This window comes from Patagioenas fasciata, chromosome 2, assembly GCF_037038585.1.
Source record: "Patagioenas fasciata isolate bPatFas1 chromosome 2, bPatFas1.hap1, whole genome shotgun sequence".
Lineage (NCBI taxonomy): Eukaryota > Metazoa > Chordata > Aves > Columbiformes > Columbidae > Patagioenas > Patagioenas fasciata.
Window position 1 is genome coordinate 144,024,144 of NC_092521.1, and position 25,113 is coordinate 144,049,256.

Here is a 25,113-nt window from a genome sequence, read left to right on the forward strand (position 1 = left end):
ACTGGTGTAACACATCAGCCTACTGGTAATTCGTGGGATCATTAATGCCCTGTAGCCCGTTCCAAGACTGAACTGCCGAGGCAGCCGCTCTCAGCCCCACCGGAGACACCAACACAGCATCCCGACAGTGATTTACCAGAACCCCATCTCCACCATGGCGCTTTCAGTGACAGCAGCACCTACATGCAAAGCAGGAGGCAAATCCCTTACTAACAAACTAACGCTTACTGATGCTGCAGCTCTGGCTGGGATGGAGCCTCACACACACACCTTCAAAAAATCAGACAACGGTGAAGAGCCAGTATGAACACAGTAACCTTTACATATAGATTCTTTTTCCAATGGCTAGAGACAAACTCAGAATAAAAAGACATTTTTACGCAGGATGATGAGATGGTGAATTTCATTGCTCCATGTGGTAATAAGGCAACAAAGGTAACAGGTAACCTCCTGGATAATGATATTACTCCATTACTGTAAAGAATATGGTTCTGGGGTGGGGGTGGCTTCTTTGCCTTTTTCTCAAGATAATTCTGGAACAAACAGAGGAAAACCATCCTGCACATTTACATTTTGTAACCCATGCAGGTCACAAAGTCTCCCAGTGAGACTTGCCAGACTGATTATCCCTCATGAGCCCACAGCGCCTGTGCTAATCATCACCAGAAGTGGGATGCTGTAAGAGAACCACCATTGGTCTCACATAATATGGCAATTCCTGTGGAACTATTACTGTATTATTCAAGTACAGAGTTTGCACTTGAAACACTACATTTGTACAGAGAGCTAGATCTTTTTTTTTCTTGCTTTTAAGCTCTATTACTTCTCCAAATAGGTTAATCGTTGGAGAAAAGGAGAAACAAATAATATGTGACTAAAGACAGAAGAGGGTATTACTGACAGCAGTCCGCTTGGCTGCTGTATCATGCTTCAAGCTGGCAAACATCAACAAATCAGTATGTCCAACACAGTCATCAGCATTTGTTACCTCATTTTTAGTCAAATGATTTCACGATCATAGAAGTAAAAGCTTAGTGCACGGGAAACTGATATCATTTAAATTTTACTTTAGCTACGTGAAACAGATTCTGAAGGGCAAAGTATTAAAACTGGAAAGAATGAAACAGGTCTGTTCTAACTTGTAGCGAAAGTTTTCATATCTCATACAAGTGTGCAAACAAAAAGAACAATTGCTCAACATATCCACAATCAAGAAATAAAGACAATTGTAACCTTCTACAACTTCTGCTTAAAAGTCACTGCACAAAACTATGGGGACAGCATATGCACTTATTTGCTAGCAGTGACCTGCAAGGAATCAGAGGAGAATGAAATCATGTTCCAACAATTATTCCTTTTTGTTATTGAGATGTTACTCAGCCTCAGTATACCTTCCATATTATTCTACATGCAAAAGGTGGCAAAAAATATCCTGCAATATTTGAGATGTGAACAAACACAACAGAAGGAGCAATCCACAATGTTTCTTTCCTAAGAAGCCAGAGAGCCAGTCCTAAGATGACAAAATTACTTCCACAAAGAAAGCTAACTTAAACCCCTGGAAAAATACTAATTTAGGTGGAACACGTCTTGCTGGTCTACAGGAACACTCGTCTTCAGCAGAAAAAAATATTGATCCACTGTAAAACAAACTGAACTTCAAAAGAGGATACCTGTCTATCTGTCACTGTTAAAAGCAAAGCAACCTGCCTAATTAAAGGACTGAAGTGGCTGCAGTCAACTGATCCTTGTACCAAGACAATCCGCCATCATTGCTACACAAAATAAAACACCATTTACTGACAGCTACATTTGCTTTTCCTTTTTTTTTTTTTTATTCTGAAAGACTCCATACCCCATTGGAAGCTAACACGTCTTCTGTCTCGTCATCTTTGCTGTCGGCCTGAATTTCAAAAGGGTTTCCTCCATTACAGTACTGCTCGAATAATGTTACTGTTGTTGAAATTGCTGATGCAGGCTGCTTACTAGGTGACACAGATGGGGAACGTGACTGCTCCATGAACTTAAACTCCTATTAATAGAAATGAAGTACAATTTTAGTCACCAACAAGACAGTTTCAGTATTGTTACAATTTCAGTTCCATAAAAATAGAGCATAACAACAAACTTGTGGACAATTAACCTGATATGCAAACTTTCAGCCAAAGCTTGCTGCTTATTTAAAGATGTTTTTCATGCTGTGTCAAGTTAACCTTGAAATTGGCAACCTTATATGGCTTGTCTTTCGGATTTTAGCGGGTTTTGGCTATGACATGTTATACATCTGCATTCTGAAAATATTCACTGTCTAAAACTAGGTGAAAACTAAGTGGGGTTTTTATTTTACAGCAAGTAGGAGATAAAACAAGACATACATTCTATCAAAAAATGTAGTATTATTTACGCAAGTTACCTGATAATTTACTAAAGCTGAATTTTTTTCTTAATATTTTATTTTTAAAAAGTTCTTTTCAAAATGTACGACTTTTAATTGCACATAAAGTTTCTGACGACTGGGTGAGTGCACAGACTTTTGCAAACATATGGGTTAAATAGGGTACATAAGATATTATTTTAGAGATTCTTTTCTTAAAATCTTAACCTTGACTTATCTCAGTTGACATATCATTTTTATCTATTAAACTTTAGCTATTCATCTTCACTAAAGGCAAAATGTACATTACCATTTATCTTAAGGTTTAAAGATCAAAACAAAAACAGCTAAAAGGACTGCAATGTTCGGTTTCTGTTCAAATGAATTAGTTACTTTCTGCCATTTTCTGCTGCTCCAGTCCCTTGAGCAGTATGTATGGATTTATAATCCCATGTTTCTATTAAAAATATTACTTATTTTACTATTGGATGCTACTGAGGGTCCTTCTTCCTCTTCCTTCCATGCTATTACTGCCCCAGTAGCCTCTTGCTTACTTTCAGTTAACACTACAGAAGCTGCAAAATTATCTTTTTCTTGAGATTGTTCGGCTATATCCATTTTTGCACTAGAGTGACAGTTTTAATCATAGGTACTCACATTTCATTTGTCAAAAGAGGTGAAATTCAGCCACTGCATGCTAAACATCACAAAAATCACTCACAGCAGGTGAGCAAACAAAATTACTTGCTTCCAGGTGGAGTTTACCACAGAAGAATTAAATAAATAATTAGATAAATAGTTTAGATAAATAAATTAGATAAATAATTTAGAAATGCAAAACTGACATATTAACAGCACATTAAACTATGAAAAATAAAGGATAACATTATGCTTACAATTCTAGCGTCTTCTGCAAACCTCTATCTGCCTGAAATACTGCTCTAAAACCATTTGAATCTTAAGTTTCCAATATCATGGAGTGAAATTTAGACGTTTTCAGCAGCCATTAAAAACATTTGCACAGTAGTTCATGGATGTAACTACTCAAAAAAACAGGACTCTTAGCTACTGAAATATTAATACATTTGTATGTGTTATTCATAGAGCGTACATGAAGCTGCAGAATACTGAAGCTGGATTTAACCGGACAAAGTTCCCAGGTCTCATTCTCCAAAAACATTCTTAATTCTTCAAGACGGGTTCTGAAATACAATGAATGAATGCATTTAATTGGCAGCAAGAGTAAATCAGGAAGTAGACAATTATTTAACTTATGCAGTAAAAAACACCTTCAAAAACTGTATTAAAAGTCACACTTTAAAATTGTTTAAATGATTCTTTCAACTGACAGACCACCTAAAAGCTGTGGCTACTAACACAGTGTATGTTTTATGACATCTCTGGAGAAATTCCCAAAGAATGTCAACCAGCACAATTTGGAAACAAATTTTTTTGTCAAAACTATTAGAAAGTATAGAGAAACATCTATGACCTTTTTTCCTCCATGTAAAGTGTAGAAAGAAATGTAATATATACTAATACTCAGCAGTACAACAGCTTCTGTGAGCCCAGACAAGACGGATGCTTCTTTCAAACACACTGAAGCTGACAGGTAGCAAAGGGAAGTGGAAAGAACTAACATTCTACAGACATCTCAGCTTTTTAGAGGAGAAAACACTTAAATGGCTATTAATCTCCTAAGCTATATTTCTCTGCATAGCAGAACTTTACCTTGGTACTAATACAGAAAATCTATTAGGGAAACATAATCAAGCCATCATATCTCTGCATTGTTTCTCTCATGTTTTTAATCATTAGAAAAGCCTCTGTTCAGCCATAAGCAGAAAAACCTTCATTAAAGAAAATATTTTTGTCACATAATCAGGAATTCATATAGGAAAAGACAGCAATAAGTGCTTATTGAGGTCACATTGCTGTATCTTCTTAATATACGGTACATTGTTTTGTTTAACAAGTAGTAGTTGGTAAATTATGTCCTGGGTTTCTAATTAGGAAAGAAAACATTCAAGAAATACCACTATTTCAATAACAAACTATAATCACCACTATAATTAAAACTTTCTTGCCTCAACAAAATGGGCAATATGTTGAATTACGGCTACAGTTTGCTGTGTCTATTTGAATTCACCAGTTAAATGCAAATAGACTTCAAGTGCTATTTTTGAGGCATTGAGTACCCATAGCTTGCAAATCTTCTCACAGTAAAGCCAATAGAAACAACGGATAGAGATGCTGTAAAAAATCAGTGTTACAGATTAAAATTCTTTGAGAGGAAAACTAAGGAGAAAAAGACATACAAAAGGAAACATTTAAAAGCCACACAACACCAGTTTTCTTATCATTTCAGAGCTGAAATCAAGGTACTGGCAAAGTCCTTGAACAAACATTCTTCATTTTCACCAGTTCACAAGTTTGAAAAGAGGCACACACAGAAGGTCTGATGTATTCGTTCCCTGAAAAGCTTTAGCGATCACACACACCTTTTTACAAACTCATCAAGATAACAAGTAAATTGCACTCCAAAAGTCGCTTTACTGATGTTCTCTGTCAAAAGCTCATTCTAATTTTTCAAAACAATAAAATTTTACCCAAAAAAGGCTTCATCTATGCTCTAGTATGACATTGCTCTTCTAGGCTTTTTGAATGACATGACCAGTCCCTTTGCTACTTTCTCTGTGTTGGCAGTTCTCTAAAACTCCACACCGCCCAGGAGGCCACATATGTCAAATTACAATCAAAGAACTGATTACTCCTGGACTCCGGGCATTGCAGCTCTATGTAGCTTTTAGGTTCTAATGAATCCTTAAAAGCACTAGCTTGCTTTTTTTTTTTTTTCCCCTGCAATTAAATACACAAGAGGACTGAAAGCCACATTAGCTTGATCTGAAACGGCAAGATGCTTAAAGCTTTTATATAAATCAATTTGAGGGATATAACTGGGAGAAAAGCCTTTACATATTTTTCCTTCTGAGCATGAAAACAGCCAATTAATCTTCACATTACAAACACAGCATAAAATATGTAAAAAGTATTGAAAGGTTCACATAATTTGAGATATATCAATATGTATTCCCTTTTATTTTCACAAGAATTACAAGAAACATTACCTTAATAAAAAACATGAGTTATTTCAAAAAAATATAATTTCTATACCTGTTCCATCAATGTTCCTTAACTTTTATTTTACTCAAAGATAATTCAGAAAATTGGTCTCTGATTCCCTAAGCTCTTAAATAGGTCCTTTAAACATAAGCAAATCATAATGGTCAACATTGTGTTTACTTAACCAAATCAGGCACTATGTGGTAAGTCAGTGTAGTAAAAGACAGGTACACCAAAATAGCTCTTATGAACCTAGAGCTTCAAGTGCAGTTTCCAAATTACTTCATGAAATTCAGTTTAAGGTTCTGAAATGCTTTCAAGAAATTAAGATAGGTGGCATGGTTTCTTGATCAGCTCATCTCCTAACAAGACATAATGTGCATCTGATTAAGGCTCAAGCTTTTCAGACAACTGGAATCAAGACCTTTATCAAATGCCCAGAAAGAAATCCTAGCTATAAACTACAAAAGCTGAAGATATTCCAAATCACATTCTCAGCTTCTGAATTTAGACACTGTCTCATGTTCTCCTCATAATTTTCATACTTTATGGATTTTAGGCAGAAAGTCTCAGACCAAATGGGTTTGGATGTATTACTTGTATGGCAGCTTCCATACAACAGAGGACAAACAGACCAAGACTGGGACAGTAAGAGTTCCTTAGAGCAAGGAAGGCTGTATTTCTTCTCATATCTTCCTAGTTTTTTTACATGCAGAAAGAAGATAAATGCTAGATAACCAGAATGAAAGATTTGTCAAACATCCAAACCAAAGCATTTGGGAAATCAAGAAATCAAAACAAACAGACAAGTCTTGAAGTTGTCATAGCCACGTATCACTTCCGAGGCCAGAGACTGCCTGCACATGACAGCACATACAACTGGCCCCAGATATGATTAGCAGAGTTTAATGAAACAAAATTAGATACTGCCAATAAATAAACTAGGAAAACTTGACTCAGTTCTAAACATCTTATTTGATAAAAGACAAAACTGCATATTGAAAAAATTATTTAACAGACACATCTCATCAGGTCTCTTTATGTAATGGCAAGAAGTAACAATTTTGCTAGGAAGTATGGATTTCAGAGGTGTTCATCCTCAGGATCCCAGGAGACAGCTTAATAGGCAGCCTGAAAAACTACTGAAATTCTACATAAAAAGATTTCCATCTTTATCTGGCTTGCCTGCTGCAGAACGAGACTTTTCCACAACTTTCTCCACCCTCTCCCCTTCTTCAGGGTTCAGAGCTCTATTCACATCATGAGACATAATCCACCATCTGTCAACTTCAGTTCAGGAACTCATTGGAAAGCATTAAAAGTTAAACTCAACAAAGATGAATACCATAAGATTCATCCACTGTACATATAGTAAGCTCACCTGTGGTATGTTTTGAAATAGTTAACACTTTGTTTTCTGATAGATTCTTGTAAAACTTCAGACTTACTGCCACAAAATTCTTCTCCAACTTGCATCAGTCTATAAGAATAAAGCAAAGTTTAGAAATATGTATTGATTTATTAATATTGCTGTTCCAACCTCAATTACAAGCCTCAACTATTACCACGAGCATACAAGTATCTCAATAGAAACAGAGCATGAATGTTAAGTTGCAAACACTTCACTGGTTCAACAAAGGTCCATGTCTCATTTTCCTCCAAATCCTATCATAAAGTCCCATAAACATAGCGACAAAGAGCCATAAGCAAAACAAATGTCTTTTTGAGATCCTATTATGCAGGGAAAACTGTACAGCTCACAGTCCAAGTCCACCATTTTATTACCAAAACAGAAGGATATAATATGTACAGGTTAGCAGTACAACAGTATTTTACTGCTCTGGAGTGAGAGTCCCTTTAAAAGCTTTTAGAGACATCAAAATCATCAGATCTGCACATCTGAAGTCTTAAAGGTGGACAATACTGAGATCATATCATACTTATGCACTACTTGAGCAGCCAAACAATTTATATTACCTCTCCCAAATACATCCTCATAAACTCCCACATAAAGAAGTGCTCTTCAAACTATCAGTAGATATGAACAATACTGGCATCAGAATGTAAGTATCAGCCTTAATTAACTGTGCTGCCTTACTAGAATTCAAGTTTGTGTACATGTATTAAGTGGTGTTATAACCACAAGGGTGTACCTGCTGGTGACATCAAGTACAAATATGAAGTCATCATATTTGAAGTTAGACAGATCTGTTCCCAGAAGATATGTTTTCACTTTCAGTTGAACATCCTACAAAACACAAACAAGTTGTTGCATACTTACTGCACTACAGACAAAAAGGTGAAGGCTCAAGTGCCTCATTCGTTGGTTCTTTTGGTTTGTTTGCACTTATCCTTATTTGTGAGATTAGAGTAGAACTCAATTTTTTGTAATATGAATGATTTCTCATTGACTTTCTAAATTTTATTATAATAATTTTCTTGAACATTCTATAAGACCAGGTCAATCCTAGATCCTTTATTGTCACTCAAAAAAAAAAAAAAAACTCCAAATGACAGATAAAATTTTACAGGTTTGTCACCATACACTTGGGGTCTCACTGCACATCAAACTGATCCAGCAGTCAGACCAGAAATACTGTGAAACCAGGCAGGTTCACAAGACATCAGGCTCTCCACAGCTACAGTTACACCAGAAACATAAAGCAGTGTGACTGTGCTAACAGAGAAAAAGCACATGAGAAGAAAACAGATTGTGGGGCAACACACAGGTTGGGAGAAGTGGAATGAGGCTGAAAGTCATGTTACTATGTTTTGGGATCTTGACTGAGTTTGTAATCATAGCAACCAAGTACTGACTGAGTCATGGAAATTATATTTCCATGGTTTTAATATATTTAGCTCAAAAGAAATCACTTGAAAAAAAAAAATCCCTGGAGAGATTTTTTTAAGAAGATCAGTATAAATTTAACTGTAATTATTCCCAGTGGGAGGCTGGTGCACTGGCCAGGAGATAAATATTTAGGAAAAAAAAAATAGATCAAAAAACATACCTGCCATATTCGTGAAAGCCCATGTTCCAATTTCTTTTTTACATAGCTGCGGTCAAAACTGTTCTCTTCTGTTCCAATCACATTGCTGCCATCTGCAACTGAAGATGAAAGACATTGTACATATTTCCAGAAGCCTTGAAATGCATCCTAGTTGTCTAGCCATAATGAAACTTCTGCCTAGGCCATTATCATATTATCCATTATGCAAACTTCAGGAGAGCTCTATTGCTCTAAACTTTTGAAAGGAAACAAATAAAGCACGTATAAATATTATATACTAATGCAGACCGGGAGAGCTTCTGATTGTTTTTACGTAAGCAAGATACCCCATTCAATAAAAATTAAAAAAAAAGGACAAAGTGTAACAGATACCGATATTTTAAATACAAAAGATAAAGTTGAATGTTGCAGTGAGCACTGCTTATCATCTACAACAAGATTCTCTAAGATATTCTACCTTTTGCAGACAAGAATCATGAAAGTAAAAATCTCAGAAGCAAGATTTTTAACTTTCTGCCCCAGTAAATTCTGTCAGCAACTCTGAGGAAAAATACTGAAACTTCTTCCGTGAACTATGAGAATAACATAGCATGTTCTTTTATTTTTTTCCCCTCTCTCACGCTAATCTGCGCTTATGCATGAAGTAATGTCAATCATATAATCTGGTGTCTTTCATTCTTCCAAATTATTTTATCTAATTCTAAAACCTTCATTCCCACAGTACTGGTCACTTTTCAAAAAAGCACTGTAACGCACAGTAATCTTCTCCTGTACGTGGTTCTCTCTTCTCCCGACGGAGGAAATATATATTAGTGATTTGACATGAAAGATAAAAATTCACATAAAATATTACACTGCAATATTACAAAGCACACAGCCCTCCTCCCACACGATCATTCAAGAGGCTGCAAGCACAGAAAAATTATTCTAGTAAGATTTCCTGTAGTACCCCAACACTACTGTGCATCTCCAGTCTGTCTTTCCATCTCTTGTGCAACCTCCAGCTAGTTTTCAGTACTTGAGAAGACTATTCACTCCCTTGATCCTGGACCAGCTGGTCTCATCTCTACCTCCACATACAGGTTCCCAACTCAAAGACATTTCTTTCCCTTACTCCCAGTCTGAGCATTTCTTCTCAAAAACCACCCCCGAGGGCCAAGCGATCATTTTGCACACAGATCAGAAGTCTCCTCCCTGCTGCCCATGAGTCACTGGAACAGGCAGCACAAAGTGCAGATCCTAAAGGAGTCCAGAGGGGGACCTGGAGAAAACAACTAACTAAATCAATTAAGGAAGTCACTTATGATATCATCGGAGAAACAGTCCCTTTCTATCATTTGGGCCTACCTGGAAAAAAGAAGGACATGTCTAACAGACTCCGCCATGTGTAACGTTCTTGCCTTAGATTACATTCTTGAAAGACGGACTCTTTTTAAAACTGTTCTACTTCGTGACCAGGTAGATATATCAATGCTACAGTGCGGACAGGAAGGTAAAGAGTAGAACGTTTCACCGCTCCTCAATGACTGACACTGGCCTCTTGGCCAGCCCTAACTTGCGGAACACATCATTCGGATTAAAAAAAAAAAAGAAAAAATTCTTCCTAGCATCAATAAGGAATTCTGAAGTGATGAAGGCCTTGGACCAAAATGCCGCATGAGCCCTGTAAGGAATGGGAAGCTGGATACAAGACTTTAACCAACGTACTCAGATGCGTGCAGAACAGACCTGCAGTACTTTCAGTTGAGTAACTCCTCCTCACAATTAAAAGCATAATAAAATATATTCTGGAATTTGGGTTTATATTAGGGATAGCTATTAATTTCTTCCAAGGCCACAAAGCTGTGTTCAGCTCCTTCCCATTTAACGTCATTAAGACTGCTTTTGCAGGTAAAATAAGAACTTACCCTACTTACTCAAAATGAGAAGATAAGAGGCTGTTTGATGTGAAAAAAAGATTCAAACATACTATATCTACTGTTGCAGGGCACTTAAAGAAATTTTTCCTCATGAAAGAAAAATACTAAAATAAATATTAGCCACTGTATACATAAATTACAATTTAGTAGCTGTACCTAAATATGTTCCTCTTCTCCTGAAAGCAATAATTCTGACATGTGTTTTCTAAAGTGATTTATCATGGAAGATTAAACAAAATATAAACAGAAAAAATTAGACAACTAGGGAAACACTTATGCTTTCTCTGACTATATAAGTAAACACAACCAGCTGTCTTAGTCACAGCACACTCTTTAGAAGTTTCCGGAAGCTCCTCACTTTGATACTTCTGCAGAATGATGCCAAGTCTCTTCTCAAGATTAAGACCATAGTCGTTGTCTTCACAAACTGACATTTATGAAGGGATGGTTGGACAGAATCATATAGATGCTACTGTTCAATAAAAATCCATGCAATATTCTCTCTGGCATTCTCCCGTTGCTCCTGGATTATGCCCAGTCATGCTAAGAGGTCTTGTTTCCAGTCTTTCAATGAACTGTACTGCAGCTAATTTAACACATGAATTTAGGATAATTTTCTTGAAAACCAAGGATTGGACAAAGATCCACAAGAATTTACACTTCTTTGCTTCGAAGAATTTGGAACAGGGAGCAGAATACATACATATTCATAATTTCACATAAAAATAAGAATCAGAAGCATCCAGGAGTTTTTGCTCTAGATGCCGGAGTTAAATACAGTAATTTTTCAGGTTTCTCAGTATTTCTCCAAAATTTGTAAAGGCAGCCTTCAGTCATAACAAAAGGGTTTGCTTTAATCCTTGCTAGTCAGGGGAAAAAGAAAAAAAATAAATCAATCGAATCATTGCCCTCTAGCTTCGTTCTTTGAATACCAAGCAGGCCTTGCACAAAATTTGTGCAGTATTATAAACTGAATGTTTTGGAAATTAAAATAGTTGCAATTAAATTTATATCTTGCATCATTTTCTTCTTACTTTTCAGGGAATCTCTTCTAGTTGTTAGCAAATTTACCACTAGGAATACACTTGTCTAATCAGGAGTTTAAATGCTGTAGTGATCATTTTACTGCTTAGTTTCAGTTCTTCTGTTAAATTAGTGTCTCAGGAACACATGTGAATTACATCAACGTCACAGTAAATTTTACAGTATGTGAAAATCCAACTGAACCAGACAGGGTCTCACACAAATCAATGCGACTTTGAAGTTCACTTTGCTTTCAGCAGGGAAGACAAAATGATCTGCCCAGGTCCTTTTTAAATTCATTTCTCCTTTGATTCTATACTATAAACACAAACAATGCTTTAACCATGACCAATGTGCAATGGAATATTTTCCAGTAAGCAGTTGATTTTCAGGGGTAAAAACTGTATCACAGCAGTTTGCTGTTTACTATATGAACAACAAAATCAAAGAATAAGTAGCAGTTCATTAAATGTGACATCGAACTCATTTCACGCTACAGAGTTGATACTTTTAATTCAGTAATTTTATCCTCAGTATGATTAAACAAGCCCTACATATGAACACTTAATTCTGTCTTTCCTAGAGCACGTTAGAGCAATTACTTGTGTTGTTATTTGATGATTCACAGAACTATCAACACCATACATTTCACTATGACTTGCTGCTACTCTGTTATAACACTTCAGCAAACTAAATCCCATTAGTATGTGCTATTTCATGAAAGGTACTAAATACGTCTCATGCCTTAAAAATTTTTAGGATTGCATTTGTATCTAGAGATGATTATCTGTTTCCATTTAGTTTTTTCCAAGTAAAGGCTTTTTTAATTGACCTTAAAAAAAGTAATGCCCAAAGACCAGTCCACACTATAACTGAAAGAACAACTGCAAATTCTTAATTCCATTCTAGGGAAAAAAGTAAAAATCCTCAATCTCAAAGACTCTCTCCTGTAAACATTGCAAACAAAACAAATCCTGTTGTAAAAGTTACTATTCCATTTTGCTCTTCAGTCTCAACCTAGACTATTTCTCAGAACACAAGTAAGCAGAACATTTAATAATATAAAGCAGACACAATTCTTTCCTCAGAAATGCAGAAGGGCAATTATTTACAAGTTATGCAAAGTACATTTTAACATCTGTAACAGGCATTAATAATCACAAATACGTGACACACGATCTAGATGAAGTGCAGCCTCCTTTCCATAATCTATGCAGGACTTCTTTGGGATAAACTTCACTATTAAAATATGTAATTCATGCCTTCTAAGCCCAGCTTCTCACTTCTACAGCTGGGTTTGGCCCTAAGAACGAGAGTGTCTTGACCCCTTTAAGGTATTTTGTAAAACTGATGACATTAAATGGGACAACAAGAGAATAATACTGGGACAACTTTTTGAGTTTTTAACATTATAAAAGCCAGATCCACATACAGTAGTTAAGGTTGCTCCTTCTATTGGTTCAGTCTATGGAGTTTAATTGAGGGAACAATTTTAGAGTAATTTCCAGAACTGTCTCCATGGTTCCTTCCGACATACCCACCCTCCTTACAGGAATGATACTTTTTGGCTGTAGCACATATCGCAGCTATTAAATCAATAAATATGGAATGAGACTTATCTGTACAGGTTTAATAATTACTACAGCATGAGCAATGACTTTTATTAAAAACAGACATTTGGCAGATATTTATAGTCCCTCTGAAATTAAATTATACTTGTGAAATTCCCTTTTGTGTGCTTTATCATTGCTGAGGTATTTGAAAAAGTGATTTAGCAGCTCAAATATATTCTATTTGTACATTACAGTTAAGCCACAACATCTCCAGAAACTTGAAAAATGAGTGACAGAAGATTTAGGGAATTAGTAGCGAACATACCAATATACTCTGGCACACATTTAAAAAGCAATGCATTTAAAATTATCCATGCAATTGAATATGCCACTTTATTCAGCTTAATGGTTCCTTTAAAAAGTTTTGCTGTACAAATGATTTTCTTTCTTCAGGGTATCACAAGCAACCACACTAAGGGGAACTATTTTTAAAACTACATGTGGAGCTCAGTAAGTAGTCTACTGTGATAATGCTTCCATGCAACAAACTCTTTATGATATCTGCTTTATTTTACACATGTGAAGACCACAATAAAATGAAAACAAGGGAAGGAAATGTAATCATCTGAAGTTATTTTAAATTTAAAAGTAAATACTATTGAGAATGGGCAATTCACTCAAAACTTCAGGATCTTTCTTCACTTGGTTCATGTCAAAATTAAATATTCTAACTCTTAGTTTTAATCGATATGTTTATAAAAATTTCACCTGAAATAATAGTTTCAACAAATTCAGACACTACAAGCAATAATGCTAAAGGCACTGAGTCAAGACCACAAAGGTATCAACACACAAATTAACAACTTGAGCGTAAGATATTTCCAAATATCAGAGGTTTTGTTTCCAGAACAGTTTCTTACCAGAAGACACAGCTGCTGCCTCATCTTGGTCATGATTGTCATGCCACTGCATCGTTCGGTAGTAACTGAGCATGACTTCCCAGAGAGCTTTGCAGAGATCAGCAAGGCATGGAATGTAGCTGTCTGATGTAATATGCTACAGAAAAGCAAAATAATATTGTGAAACTTAACAACTGTGTTCACTTTTTTCAGAGGCAAAACCATACAAAACCCTCCCTATTCATACAGCTGAAGTGTTTGATGTACATCAGTTTCGTTTTCAAAAGTTGTTGAGAGTCAATGAATGCCCGATTGTAGTCAACAAATCAAATGCTGTCTAAATGCACAAAGCTCACATGTGAGCACCTTTTTTAAAAAAATTTTCTTCAGTTAGTCCATAAATTAATCACCTCTTATATTTATGGAACACCAAGGTAGATACAGAAGTCACACACTCAGAGAGGGGTGCAGCCACCCCTGTGACATGTGGACTCTGCATCAGGTCAATGACACAGATACTCATAGTTGAATAGTACAGAAGTCATCCTGGCTGGCGCCCCATTGGATCGAATGCTGTATAAAAAAGGCGTTTAAAAACAAAACCAAACGTAGATGGCATCTGCCCTACCTCCCTGATCCACCCTGCTCCATCCAGCCAATTGTGTTTTAAGACGTTCATTAGGGAAAGAGTATCAGAGAAATAGATCCACAGTAGAAATATCTAAGATAAGATTGTCAGGTCAAGGGATGAATTTGAGAAGGGGTCTTGCTGGGTAAAGAAAAGACTGTAAAATATATTGCTTATCTGGGCGACAATGGTACGTGACCCTCATCTCACTTGCTGTGAACCAGCACAGTCTCACAGCTTATAAACAAGGGCAAAGTCCAGCTGCACAAATGTGATTTCAATTACATTATTGTTTAAAGGTTCTCAGAGAAGTGTGGAAATCAGCACTTCAAACTAACACTGTTGCAGAAAACAGTTCATACTTTCTCATTGCTACTTCAGCGTCCACAGTTGACTTCCCACACGGCAAGTTCGGTTTTACCATGCAGATACTGCAGGTCAACCCAAAAATGCACATCCTAGCTGTACCAAACTGTACCCTGTTCCAGTAGCATTCAAAAGGAGAATAGATGTAAAAGTTAGAACATGGCATATCACTAGGAAAAGAAATGCTCAACAAGGAAATAGTGACTCAGAATGCACAGGCACATAACTTACATGAATGGCTAAAAATTACGGAAAACACTATTCTTTTTAAAAAGCCCACAGCATCTGACTTCCAGAAGGAAACAAACAAAAAAAATTAAAACAAAGCAAAAAACCCACTGTAGTTTCCCACTACCCATGTAAAATGGAAATGAGCTAAATGAGTCCATTTAGAAAGATTTTTAGAAACACACAAGACGTCTTCCCAAAACGGAGGAGTTCAATTTTGTATGACTTCCATTGTTTAATTAGAGTAAGCATGGCATAACCACTTACATGTTAAGAGCATCCTGTCCTAACAGTGTAGACAGCTTGAAGAGGGTTCTCACTGGAACCAGACATGGAGAAAGAAGGCTCATATTTTAGCCTTAAACAGTTTATTCCCTGACAACTGAACGCGAGAGATTAAAAACTGCCGGTATTTTTTCTACAGGTAGTTAGGAATGGAATTGCTATGGTAATCCAGCTTACTCAGTGCTCTGATTTTCACAAATGCACTGCAATACGTAACAACCAACGCTGAACAACACGATTTGTAACAGTCACTAAACTTTCCCAGGTGCAGCCTGTCCCTAAATACTTAATTGTTACCAAGAGAGTCACGAAAAATTAGAAAATAAATAAATAAATTTCAAGGAAATTACTGCAGTATTCAGAGTACATTATAGTCCTAACATTTGGGTAGCTACAGATTGACAGATTTCAGCTGTTACAGGCTCACATAACTAAAGAACCATCTCATGAGGGTCCTGCAGAAGGAAAACCAAATAGAAATAATGAGAAATAATTTTGTAATCACACAGTAAAAACCACAGATCCTTCTGCACTGTAAAGGGTAAGGATTAACAGCAGCACTCAATCTGTAGAAGATGCCAGGAGGAGCTCAGTAGGGCTGTTTGTAAATGGAAGTAATTGGGCTTAGTATCATAAATATTAGCAAAGAATGCGAAATAATACTGAAGGGCATATAGAAGTGTAAAGCAAAAAACTCAGAAGAAAACTGCATTAGAATCTAAGAAATGAAAACAAAAACACCTTCTGAAGACAAACAGAAATATGAAAGGGCTGCCATCTAGAGAACACAGCTCAGGGTTTGCTGGCTTTCTTCTATTAGGTTTCACCTCAATGAAGTGCAAATACAACCTATTTGGAACCTTACTCATTGTCTTCATTAATACTTACGTCAATTACTCCTGACAAATTAATTTTTCATAATCTACTTCCACTCATATGAAGGCTGTTAGATTATGTAAGCCTTGGAAGTCAAAGGGGCAACTCTTCACAATGAAATGGTTTTCAATGCAGATGTGTGTTACTAGTTGAACCTACAGAACCCCAGGAGGTTTGTGAAGTCAAAGAGTAGAAAGTGTATAAGAATATGAACTTCAATCTCCTTGTGACTGCACTTTGATTTAATAAATTGCAATTGATGGGGTGGGTCTTTGAGCAGATGAGGTACAATGACGGTTTAGTCTGTGACTGAAAGAAATTATTGAAGTACATTGAAGATGGTTTTAAATGGACCACCTAAAATATCTCATACTCGCTCTACCCACCACCAAATTTTAAGAAAATTTCTCAGGGTGTAACAGTAATATAACAAGTGAAAGAATTAAAGAACGAAGTACAAATGCTACTCAAAATACAGTAATGCATTTAATAACATTTAAAAAATAGATACATATGCAAGAAACTGCATCTAAAATATATACTAGAAGAAAATAGATGGTTATGCCCAGTCCATGATTTGCCTGTCATCAGGTTTTTGCATCTCAGTATTACCACTGTCCCTTATCTAGATAAAAAAAGCGCAGCAAATCTGATGCAAAGTTAGGAGTAATGGGAAGACTCCAGTTAAGTTCACATCTCTACAATAATCAATACTGAAATGCAGTATTACAGAAACTGTCAATATAGCCTATACACACTGAATAAAGTTCAAAGTTAATGGTGCTTCCAGTAACTAGCATGTAAGACTGAAGATATGGGAGTTTTGAAATCTTGATCTCCTCTTTGTATCCTACAATGTAATACTTCATTTAGAAGTGTGCACACTAACTCCAAAGTGCTAAGATTTAGTGCAATCAAAATCAGCATTAAGTTGTGAATAACCAATCTCTCAATTAGCCTATGGGTTGTATTAAGAAATTACAATAACAGCAGGGTTATTTTAATAACTGAGTCCCTACTTAAATAAGGTACACTTAAAACAGTGGAAAAATTCAGATTAAAACATATACATATTTGCAAGAATAACATACTGTACAAAGGTCTTTGTACTGTAACTTCTGAAACTTGGTGTCTGTGTTTCCTGCACACAGCTCCACATATCCAAGGACTACTTGAAACACAGTGTTGTGAATGGCTTGGGTGAAGTGCATATGTAACTGGTCCATTGCTGTCTGAAAGAAAAGGAATAACATAAAATCAAAGAGTAAAATTCAATTTGTCATATGCCACAGTCCTTTAATGTAAGTCTTTTTCAATACTCAATGCTTAAAGATTTTAAGCACAGCCTCCAATCTTTGTTTCAAAAATACCCAACAGAAGACTTGATAATATTACAGGAGGGTAACATAAAAGAGTTTGGGTATTATCAGTAAAATCGGCTTTCCCTGTCATTCTCTCTCTATGACTCACCAGTTATTTCACGCTACCACTAGTAAATATAAATTTTATATATATATTTAATCATAGAATTCACTCATTCATTCATTTACTTTCCTAATCACTGATGAATGTGTCAAAAATAAATTAGCTGAGATCAGTGCTATTTTTCCCACTGGAAACACTTCACACTAAAATAAAAATATTTCCTTTGTAATTAATAAAATTAAACCAGAATTACAAAGTCTGCAATCCATTCACTTGCCAAACAGAGTTGTTCCTTGAGGAATATAAAGTAGGATTAAGTGTTACAGAAAAGCATGCACATCACATCAATAAATTTCTTACAAAAACTCTCTTGACAATAGAAACAAAATATGACATTTGTTGAAACTTACTTTTTCCAGGAAAAAAAATCAGTACATGTACTGAATTATATAACTAATTATAACTATATAAAGTATAGGTATTGAGACAATCACACCCGAGTTTCAGGTCAGGCTGTTTCCCTGATCCTTTGTTAATAAACTGTACATAACATCAGTCCATTTCAGACACTGACTCTTCTCACTGCTTTTAGATATAATAATAATTTGTATATATGGTACATAAGAATTGATTTTAAAAATTATTTGATATGCCAGAATGAAATTATCAGGTTCTGCAGATTTGAAACTGCTCAGTTTCACTACCTGCTATTTAACATTCTTAGCTGCTGACAGGAGCTGAAAACTCAATTACCCCCATAAGTACTGAGCAAGCAATTCTGCTTCAATCCTATTGCAAATAACCAATCTTCTGCAGCTAGTCCTAACTTGAATTAGTCAAAGAAAACAAAATGACAAATGAAGACATGAAAAGTACTGAAGACATTGAAGGTTCTTGCGTTTTTGTCTAATGAGAAGAGGTCAAAATGAGAGATATTTAAATAATGACACAACTAAATTCTTTTCAGGACAAGTTCAAAATACATACTTAAATAGTAATAGAAAAGAATGTTGAAAACAACTCATTCTATCATGAAAGCATAGCAGGCAAAACCATGCAGTAACAAATACCACTTTTGTTTTGTTCAGAAACTTCATTCCTCTCCAACAAAAAGTCTGCCTTTCTCACCATATCATGCACTAGACTTCAGAGCAGTGAAAGCATTATCTCTACTTTTGTTCAGGAAATAAAGGAATTGCCCACACAACACTAACAAAGGAAAAGTCTAATTAATCTTCTCGCCTGATTTCAAGTTGCAGCCTTTAGGCACTCAAATAATTCTGTACATTGTCAAAGTATGAGAAATCTGTTTCTGTCCTACTGCAGAGCTATACTGTTATCACACTTAAGCCATGAAAAAAGAACCCATTTTGCTAGAAAGGTTCTAATTAGAAAGAAAGAAAAACAAAAACTTAAAAACAAATAAAAATAAGGCATTCTAATGTCAGACATCCTTCTGAGTACTGGGAAAAACATTTTAAAAAAGCCAAGCATAATAAAGAACAAATGGGGTTCTTGTCCTGTCATCATCAGGGGACAGACACTTTGATGTGATCTTTAGCAACTAAAGCTCCCTGAAGGAATCTCTTCTCTGAGCAAAACATCATTGCTGTGCTGGTACCACCATGTTGAGCTGCACTATGTTATGAGCACCGATTAATGATGAAAGATGTCTCTGGGACTTTCTTCTCTCTTTACCTGCCTTCACTTCTCAGGAGCTTGGTTCCAGCTCCCACACTTCATATCTGCTTCCAAAGGAAACAAGTTCACTGCCTACCCACATAAACCATCCTCAGCCTTGAGGCCATGCACCAACAGAAGAGAACTACATCCTATCAGAGAGTTTAGTCCTACATATAAAAGGCTCTAGGCACATAGAGATGCAACTTTTAGGACATGTCCACAGTATAGATTTGACATGCCTTTTGTCACATTTTGTTGCCAAAAAAGTATCTCCTCACATCTTCATTCCTGTGGCATTTGAGTACAATATAAAATGGGAATGCACACATGCAAGGTACAGGTTGTGCACAACTCAGTAACAGCCACCTAGCTATGAAAAGTAGTACTCACCTGCCCAAACACAATTAATAATGCAAACAGCATCATAAATAGAGCTGAAATATGGAACTGTTAGAGTTATACAATGTCCAAAAAGCTACATGTTACCATAATTCACATTTTACCTTCAACGATTACTGTTAAAATTATCTGAGCATTATAAAAGTGTTCGTATACTCGACAAGATTAATCAGCATTAGGAAAATAAATTTCCATCACAGCACTCAAAGTTTCATGCTGCTACGCCGCTCTCAGAAGACGAACACTAACCTGTGTTTTTCCAAGCAGCCTATAAGCCTGTTGAACCTTTGTATAATGACTGATATCAAAGTTCTTGCATATTTTGGAGAGTGCTACATCCAATTGTTCCTATATAAATGAAGGAAAAAACGTGTTAAACACTTAATAAAAACGGGCCAAGTAATACATTACTTAAGCAATAGCAACTGAGGAAAAGATGCTTATTTAAATGATCTCATAATTATGATTGTACAATAGCCGAGACCGTACTTCTTGCAGACTGCAGTACTTCAGTCTGAGACTTCTGTCAGCCAAACAGTTCCCCCATTTCCAAGAACAAGCACAGTTAAAAGTACACTACTTTGTTGAAGTCAAATTCAAAGTGATGTTTACTTTGAGCAGGTCTAGCACCACAATATGGGAGAGCTGGGATTTCTAACTTGGTCTACTCACACTCTCAAAAAACCCCCAGATCTGGGGAAGAAAATTTAAAACGTTCCACAGGTGTTTCAGCTCAAGCAATTCATTTGTAGACTTCTTAACCTGACCACAATCTATTAAATGGAATTAACAATATCTGACTTAAAAGTTCACTGTGAAATAAGTCATCTGTGGAGTACAATATCAGCACAATATTCAGTACCACAGGAGAAGAAAAGAAAGGGTGTGCACACACAAGTACTAGTTCTGCTATCATGGCTATATCTTAGCACACTGCAATAGCTCTGCTATAAATGAAGTTCATCTTTATGTGCACTAAATTTAAAAAAAAAAAAAAAAAAAAAGGGTCATGTACTTAATGACTAACTAACAAGGCTTCCACAAATTCAACCACATAGCTTAATAACATAATTCTAATGTCAACGCTGTAATATATTCAGAGATACACAGCCTAACTCTAGTTATTTTCAATTAACAATGCAAGAAAGCAGGAATCAATAACATGATACCACACACAGTTAGCAGGTACTTTCTCTCCTTGCTACTCACTAAAGCCATTTCAATTCTTATTATTTAAGGATCTTGCAATGTAGTCTTGTTCTTGCAAACAGAAACCACAAGAGATGGTTGTTTAGTGTCCCTATGTACTTTTACTCACTCCAATACAAAATTTTCATGAATTATTCTATTTGTCACAAAATATTGATGAATTTTAATTACAAAGATTTAGTAGGGGGGTTTTGTTACTGTTGGGCTTGGGAGAGGGTGTGTTTCATTTTGTTGGGATTTTTTAAGCAGATCAATATTTGCTTTAAGCACAAAATATGAGAGTAGAATACAATCAAATACTGCATTTTTTTCCAAAGCAAAATGGTAAAAGGACAAGTAACCTAAAGATTCAGAACTTCTTTAAAGGGTTACTCAGCAATTTGAATTTCAGCCATACACTGATTTTTAAAAAAATTTGGTTTCTTATTTCATGTAGAACATCTGTACAACCAGTGAAACAGGGATATCAAACTGTCCATCAACACGGTTCTTAAACACAGAGCATATTAATCTTTTCAGCTACATTTTTCAATGGTTCTTTCAATGATAGCCACCTTGCATTTTATTTGTAACACAGTATAAAAGGTCAATGTTAAAACCTAAATTAAAGACAAAAAAAAGAAAAAATGAATGGACATAAGCAGAGGCACTCAACTATTGAGAAGACTCATTAAACATTCATTAGTACAACATGATTCTATATTAATTAGAGTATGTATTTCACAGGAACGCTCTATGAAGCCCAGGATGACTTACATTCTCCCAACGTGTAGATATAATTCCAGTAACAAATAAGATGATTTCACAAGAGGGGAAATAAGGTATTTCTATAAATTCACAATTAATAAATAAAAATCTTGAATACAATTATGTGGCCAGCTGTGAATTGCTATCACCAACCAACATAGCACATTTTACCAGATTTTAGTGCAAGCAGAATTTGCTTTTGCAAAGCTGTTACTGGAAGTAAAGATGCACGTCTCCTTTTAAGCAACTTCAATGTTTTCTCACAAGGAATAAATGACACATAAATTAAAGCAATAGGAGTGAAAGCTGAGTGATCTTCAAAAAAAAAAAAGTTTAATGACTGGCCTATGTGAGAGCGAGAAGAAATTTCATTAGCTCCTTTGAACCAGTCATGCTCTGAATAGAGCATGTATCAGTGAAAGAGTAAAATAACAAAGAAAAGCTTTGCAAGAAAGCTAAAGTACAAATGCATGAAAGAAGGAAATTTAACTAAGTTCTAACTGTACAGGGAATTAAATAACAAAGTGCAATAATACATGCACTAATCTGACTTTCTAAGGAGCACATGACCAAAGAGCAGCTGGGACAGCTAATTCAGTTTCCTGCTGTGTATTACAAGTGCAGGCACTACGCGCACTACATAAACATTATACATATCTATATCACTAGAATTCTTACAAAATGCTTGCCATGCTCCAGCTCAAAATTACTCAGTAATGGAGTTAAAAGAATTCCTATTGCTCATGGACAGTTTCTTTCCACCAATTTCCAGCAAGACACTATTTCATATTAATTTGCTTTTGCGATACTATTTACTAACTTAAATTAATCTTCTGTCTTAGTCGCAATCTTTCGTAGCTATTCAAATCTTCCTTCCTCTGGCTTAGCACTGGCCCCATCCAGCAGCTGTCTTTTTGTTGACCTCTAAAATTTCCAGTGAAACTGTCATATTGTACGTAGCTTATACAAACCCACTGGCATGCTGCTAATTTACTTTTCGCAACTATTTAGGAGTAGTCTAAAGAATTTGCAGCAGTTCATGGACTGAAAATCACTGTGCACCTTCACTATACAGGGAGCAGACCTTTGCTCCAGTACTTCAAATGTTAGGTGCCTATTTGACTGCTTTACCACTTAAAGTGGGCCCAAGTAGTAAGCTTGATTCATTTGGTAACATATTCTAGAGCATTTAATTTGACTGCAGCACAAAAAGCTACATGAATAGCAATGATTATAGTATTTCAAATAAGGTATTTGAAAGAAATGTGCATGTTCTGTAATTGTTAGTAACGTTGCATTAGAAAGCTCTAGTACCTAGAGGTTAAGTACTAACATACTAAACACCAATATTTAAATTCTTACCTCTATTTGTTCCAAGGTGTCTTGCAGTTTTGAATTTAACTCACTATTAATGAAAGAAAAAAAAGTTTAAAATCAAACTACTGATCATGTTAACATTTCCCACCAAGAATCTTGTTTCCAAAAAACATATTTGCCTGCTACCAAGCCACAATATAGTAATCTATCATAAATCATTAACCTGATGTTTCTCTGTCAGACTAGCATCCCCACACTAATGTTACTACTGAAAGGCACTTACTGCAGGAATTTATAGTATTCCTAACACTTCAAATTAAATGACCTGTTGCAGCAGCACATTATCCTAGATTTACAATGCAACAGTGTTAGGAGGGTCCAGACAAGACCCCATTTAGCCAAGCATTCCAAGACATTCCCAACTCCTAAGAAAGTCTTGCTCTAAATGCTCTGATTTGGCACTCTGGCCTAGAGCAGAACATAACCAGACAGATCAGGGCTATCAACTCTTCGCAAAGTAGGATATAGTATGTTTTACTTGTTGCTCAGGAACCTCTTAGAGAAAAAAGAACTTAAGCTTACTCAACCCAGAAAACCTTTTTAAGACCATAATTTCAATTCTCTTAGCCATATTTGGTATAGAATGTTAACAAGAACAGCTACCATAAAATATTTAGGACAAAGAAATGCACAACTGCTCCATAACTTTCCAATGATCAGCTTTAAAAATTTCAGAACACCAGACAGAAAAACAAGACACAAAATATGAATACTGTGTTTTCATTTGGAAGGGTTGAAGCAACCAAGAAATAGGCAGGATATTCTCATCAGTATGGAAAGCACAGAGGTTTCATGGGATAATCACTGTACCTGATTTTAGACAACTTACTTCTGAGCTCTGAAACTTCCCCTAAGGGGCCCACACAATAACTATGAACAGACACATTCTAGGTCCCCTACCTAGTTCTCTCCACTTAAATGATATGCCCATCACCCCTCCTTTCTCAGTTCTGCTAGATAACCAGGATACAATAAATTTTTTCCTATTTAAACCTTTCTTTGACGAGTATCAGAAAGAGCTGGCTTTAATCACTAAATAGAGTAACCAACATTTCTTTGTTGTTTCTCCACATGCGAAAGCCTGCAAACAGAAAAGCCTCCACACCAGTTTCATGCTACTACATCTCCTGCTGGAGTTTATGAGCATTTCCTGTTCCTCATTTCTTTTAGCCAACAAGAAGACATTAGAACAAGAGTAAGAACCTTGCTCTGAGCACAGAATCGCTCCTTCTTTCCACCTTTAGAACTAGGTACAGGATACATCATAGACCATCAGCCCCTGTGAATAAACATGGAGCTGGTTTACATGTTGAGATTAACTGGTCTAAAAGACAGAAGTTGCCGCACATGTCACCTCTGCACAGACTGAAAAAATGAACGAGTTTTCCTGCTCTAAGTCCTATGAAAGTTCACAAAGCCCCTAATGGCAGCAGGTACCACATAAACACCAGACTATGATTCCTTTCAAACAAATGGCTGAAAAACTTCCTGGTCTTCAAAAACCATTTCTTGATGACTGCAGATGATCAGATTTGACTAATTCATGCGTACATCAGCACAGATCCTCACAAACACTAGTTCCTCATTTCCTCTATTCTTGGGCAGCTCAGGGATCTGGGCTCTCCTGTCACAATTCCCAGCAAATGCCCCAAGACCAAAGCCATTCCGTAATGCGTACGTTTCATTCCTCTAGGGAGGGGGAATTCAAAGGATCTTTTTTCACATGAAACACAAGCAAGGTAAAACTGCCATGTGTTTCTCATCCATACTCTTTAGTGCATCTCCTGTTCCAGCACCGACTTCCCATTCAAGCAATGGCTCAAGCACCAGTTTTAAATACTCACATTCATAGTTTATTTATTCAACCAAGATATGACACATGGAGGTGTTTGCAAGAGTACAGCCAACATTTATACTAACTTAGGAAAAGAAGATGGAATCACAAAATTTTGTCAGAAAAGTAACTTTCATCAAGCATTGAAGTTAAA

At 36.0% G+C, this 25,113-nt stretch overlaps 1 protein-coding gene across 1 annotated transcript in view; it reads right to left on the bottom strand.

Moving 5' to 3' along the window:
* The window catches only part of VPS50 (VPS50 subunit of EARP/GARPII complex), an 89,600-nt gene that overhangs the window by 38,742 nt on the left and 25,745 nt on the right, over window positions 1-25,113 (bottom strand). The window contains exons 10-18 of the mRNA XM_065830889.2: window positions 23,111-23,153; window positions 20,042-20,140; window positions 17,377-17,517; window positions 13,924-14,059; window positions 8,509-8,606; window positions 7,651-7,745; window positions 6,879-6,977; window positions 3,486-3,576; window positions 1,856-2,032 (exon numbers count right to left, since the gene is read on the bottom strand). Of these exons, the coding sequence (XP_065686961.1) occupies window positions 1,856-2,032; window positions 3,486-3,576; window positions 6,879-6,977; window positions 7,651-7,745; window positions 8,509-8,606; window positions 13,924-14,059; window positions 17,377-17,517; window positions 20,042-20,140; window positions 23,111-23,153 (979 nt within the window). The remainder of the gene's footprint in view (window positions 1-1,855; window positions 2,033-3,485; window positions 3,577-6,878; window positions 6,978-7,650; window positions 7,746-8,508; window positions 8,607-13,923; window positions 14,060-17,376; window positions 17,518-20,041; window positions 20,141-23,110; window positions 23,154-25,113) is intronic.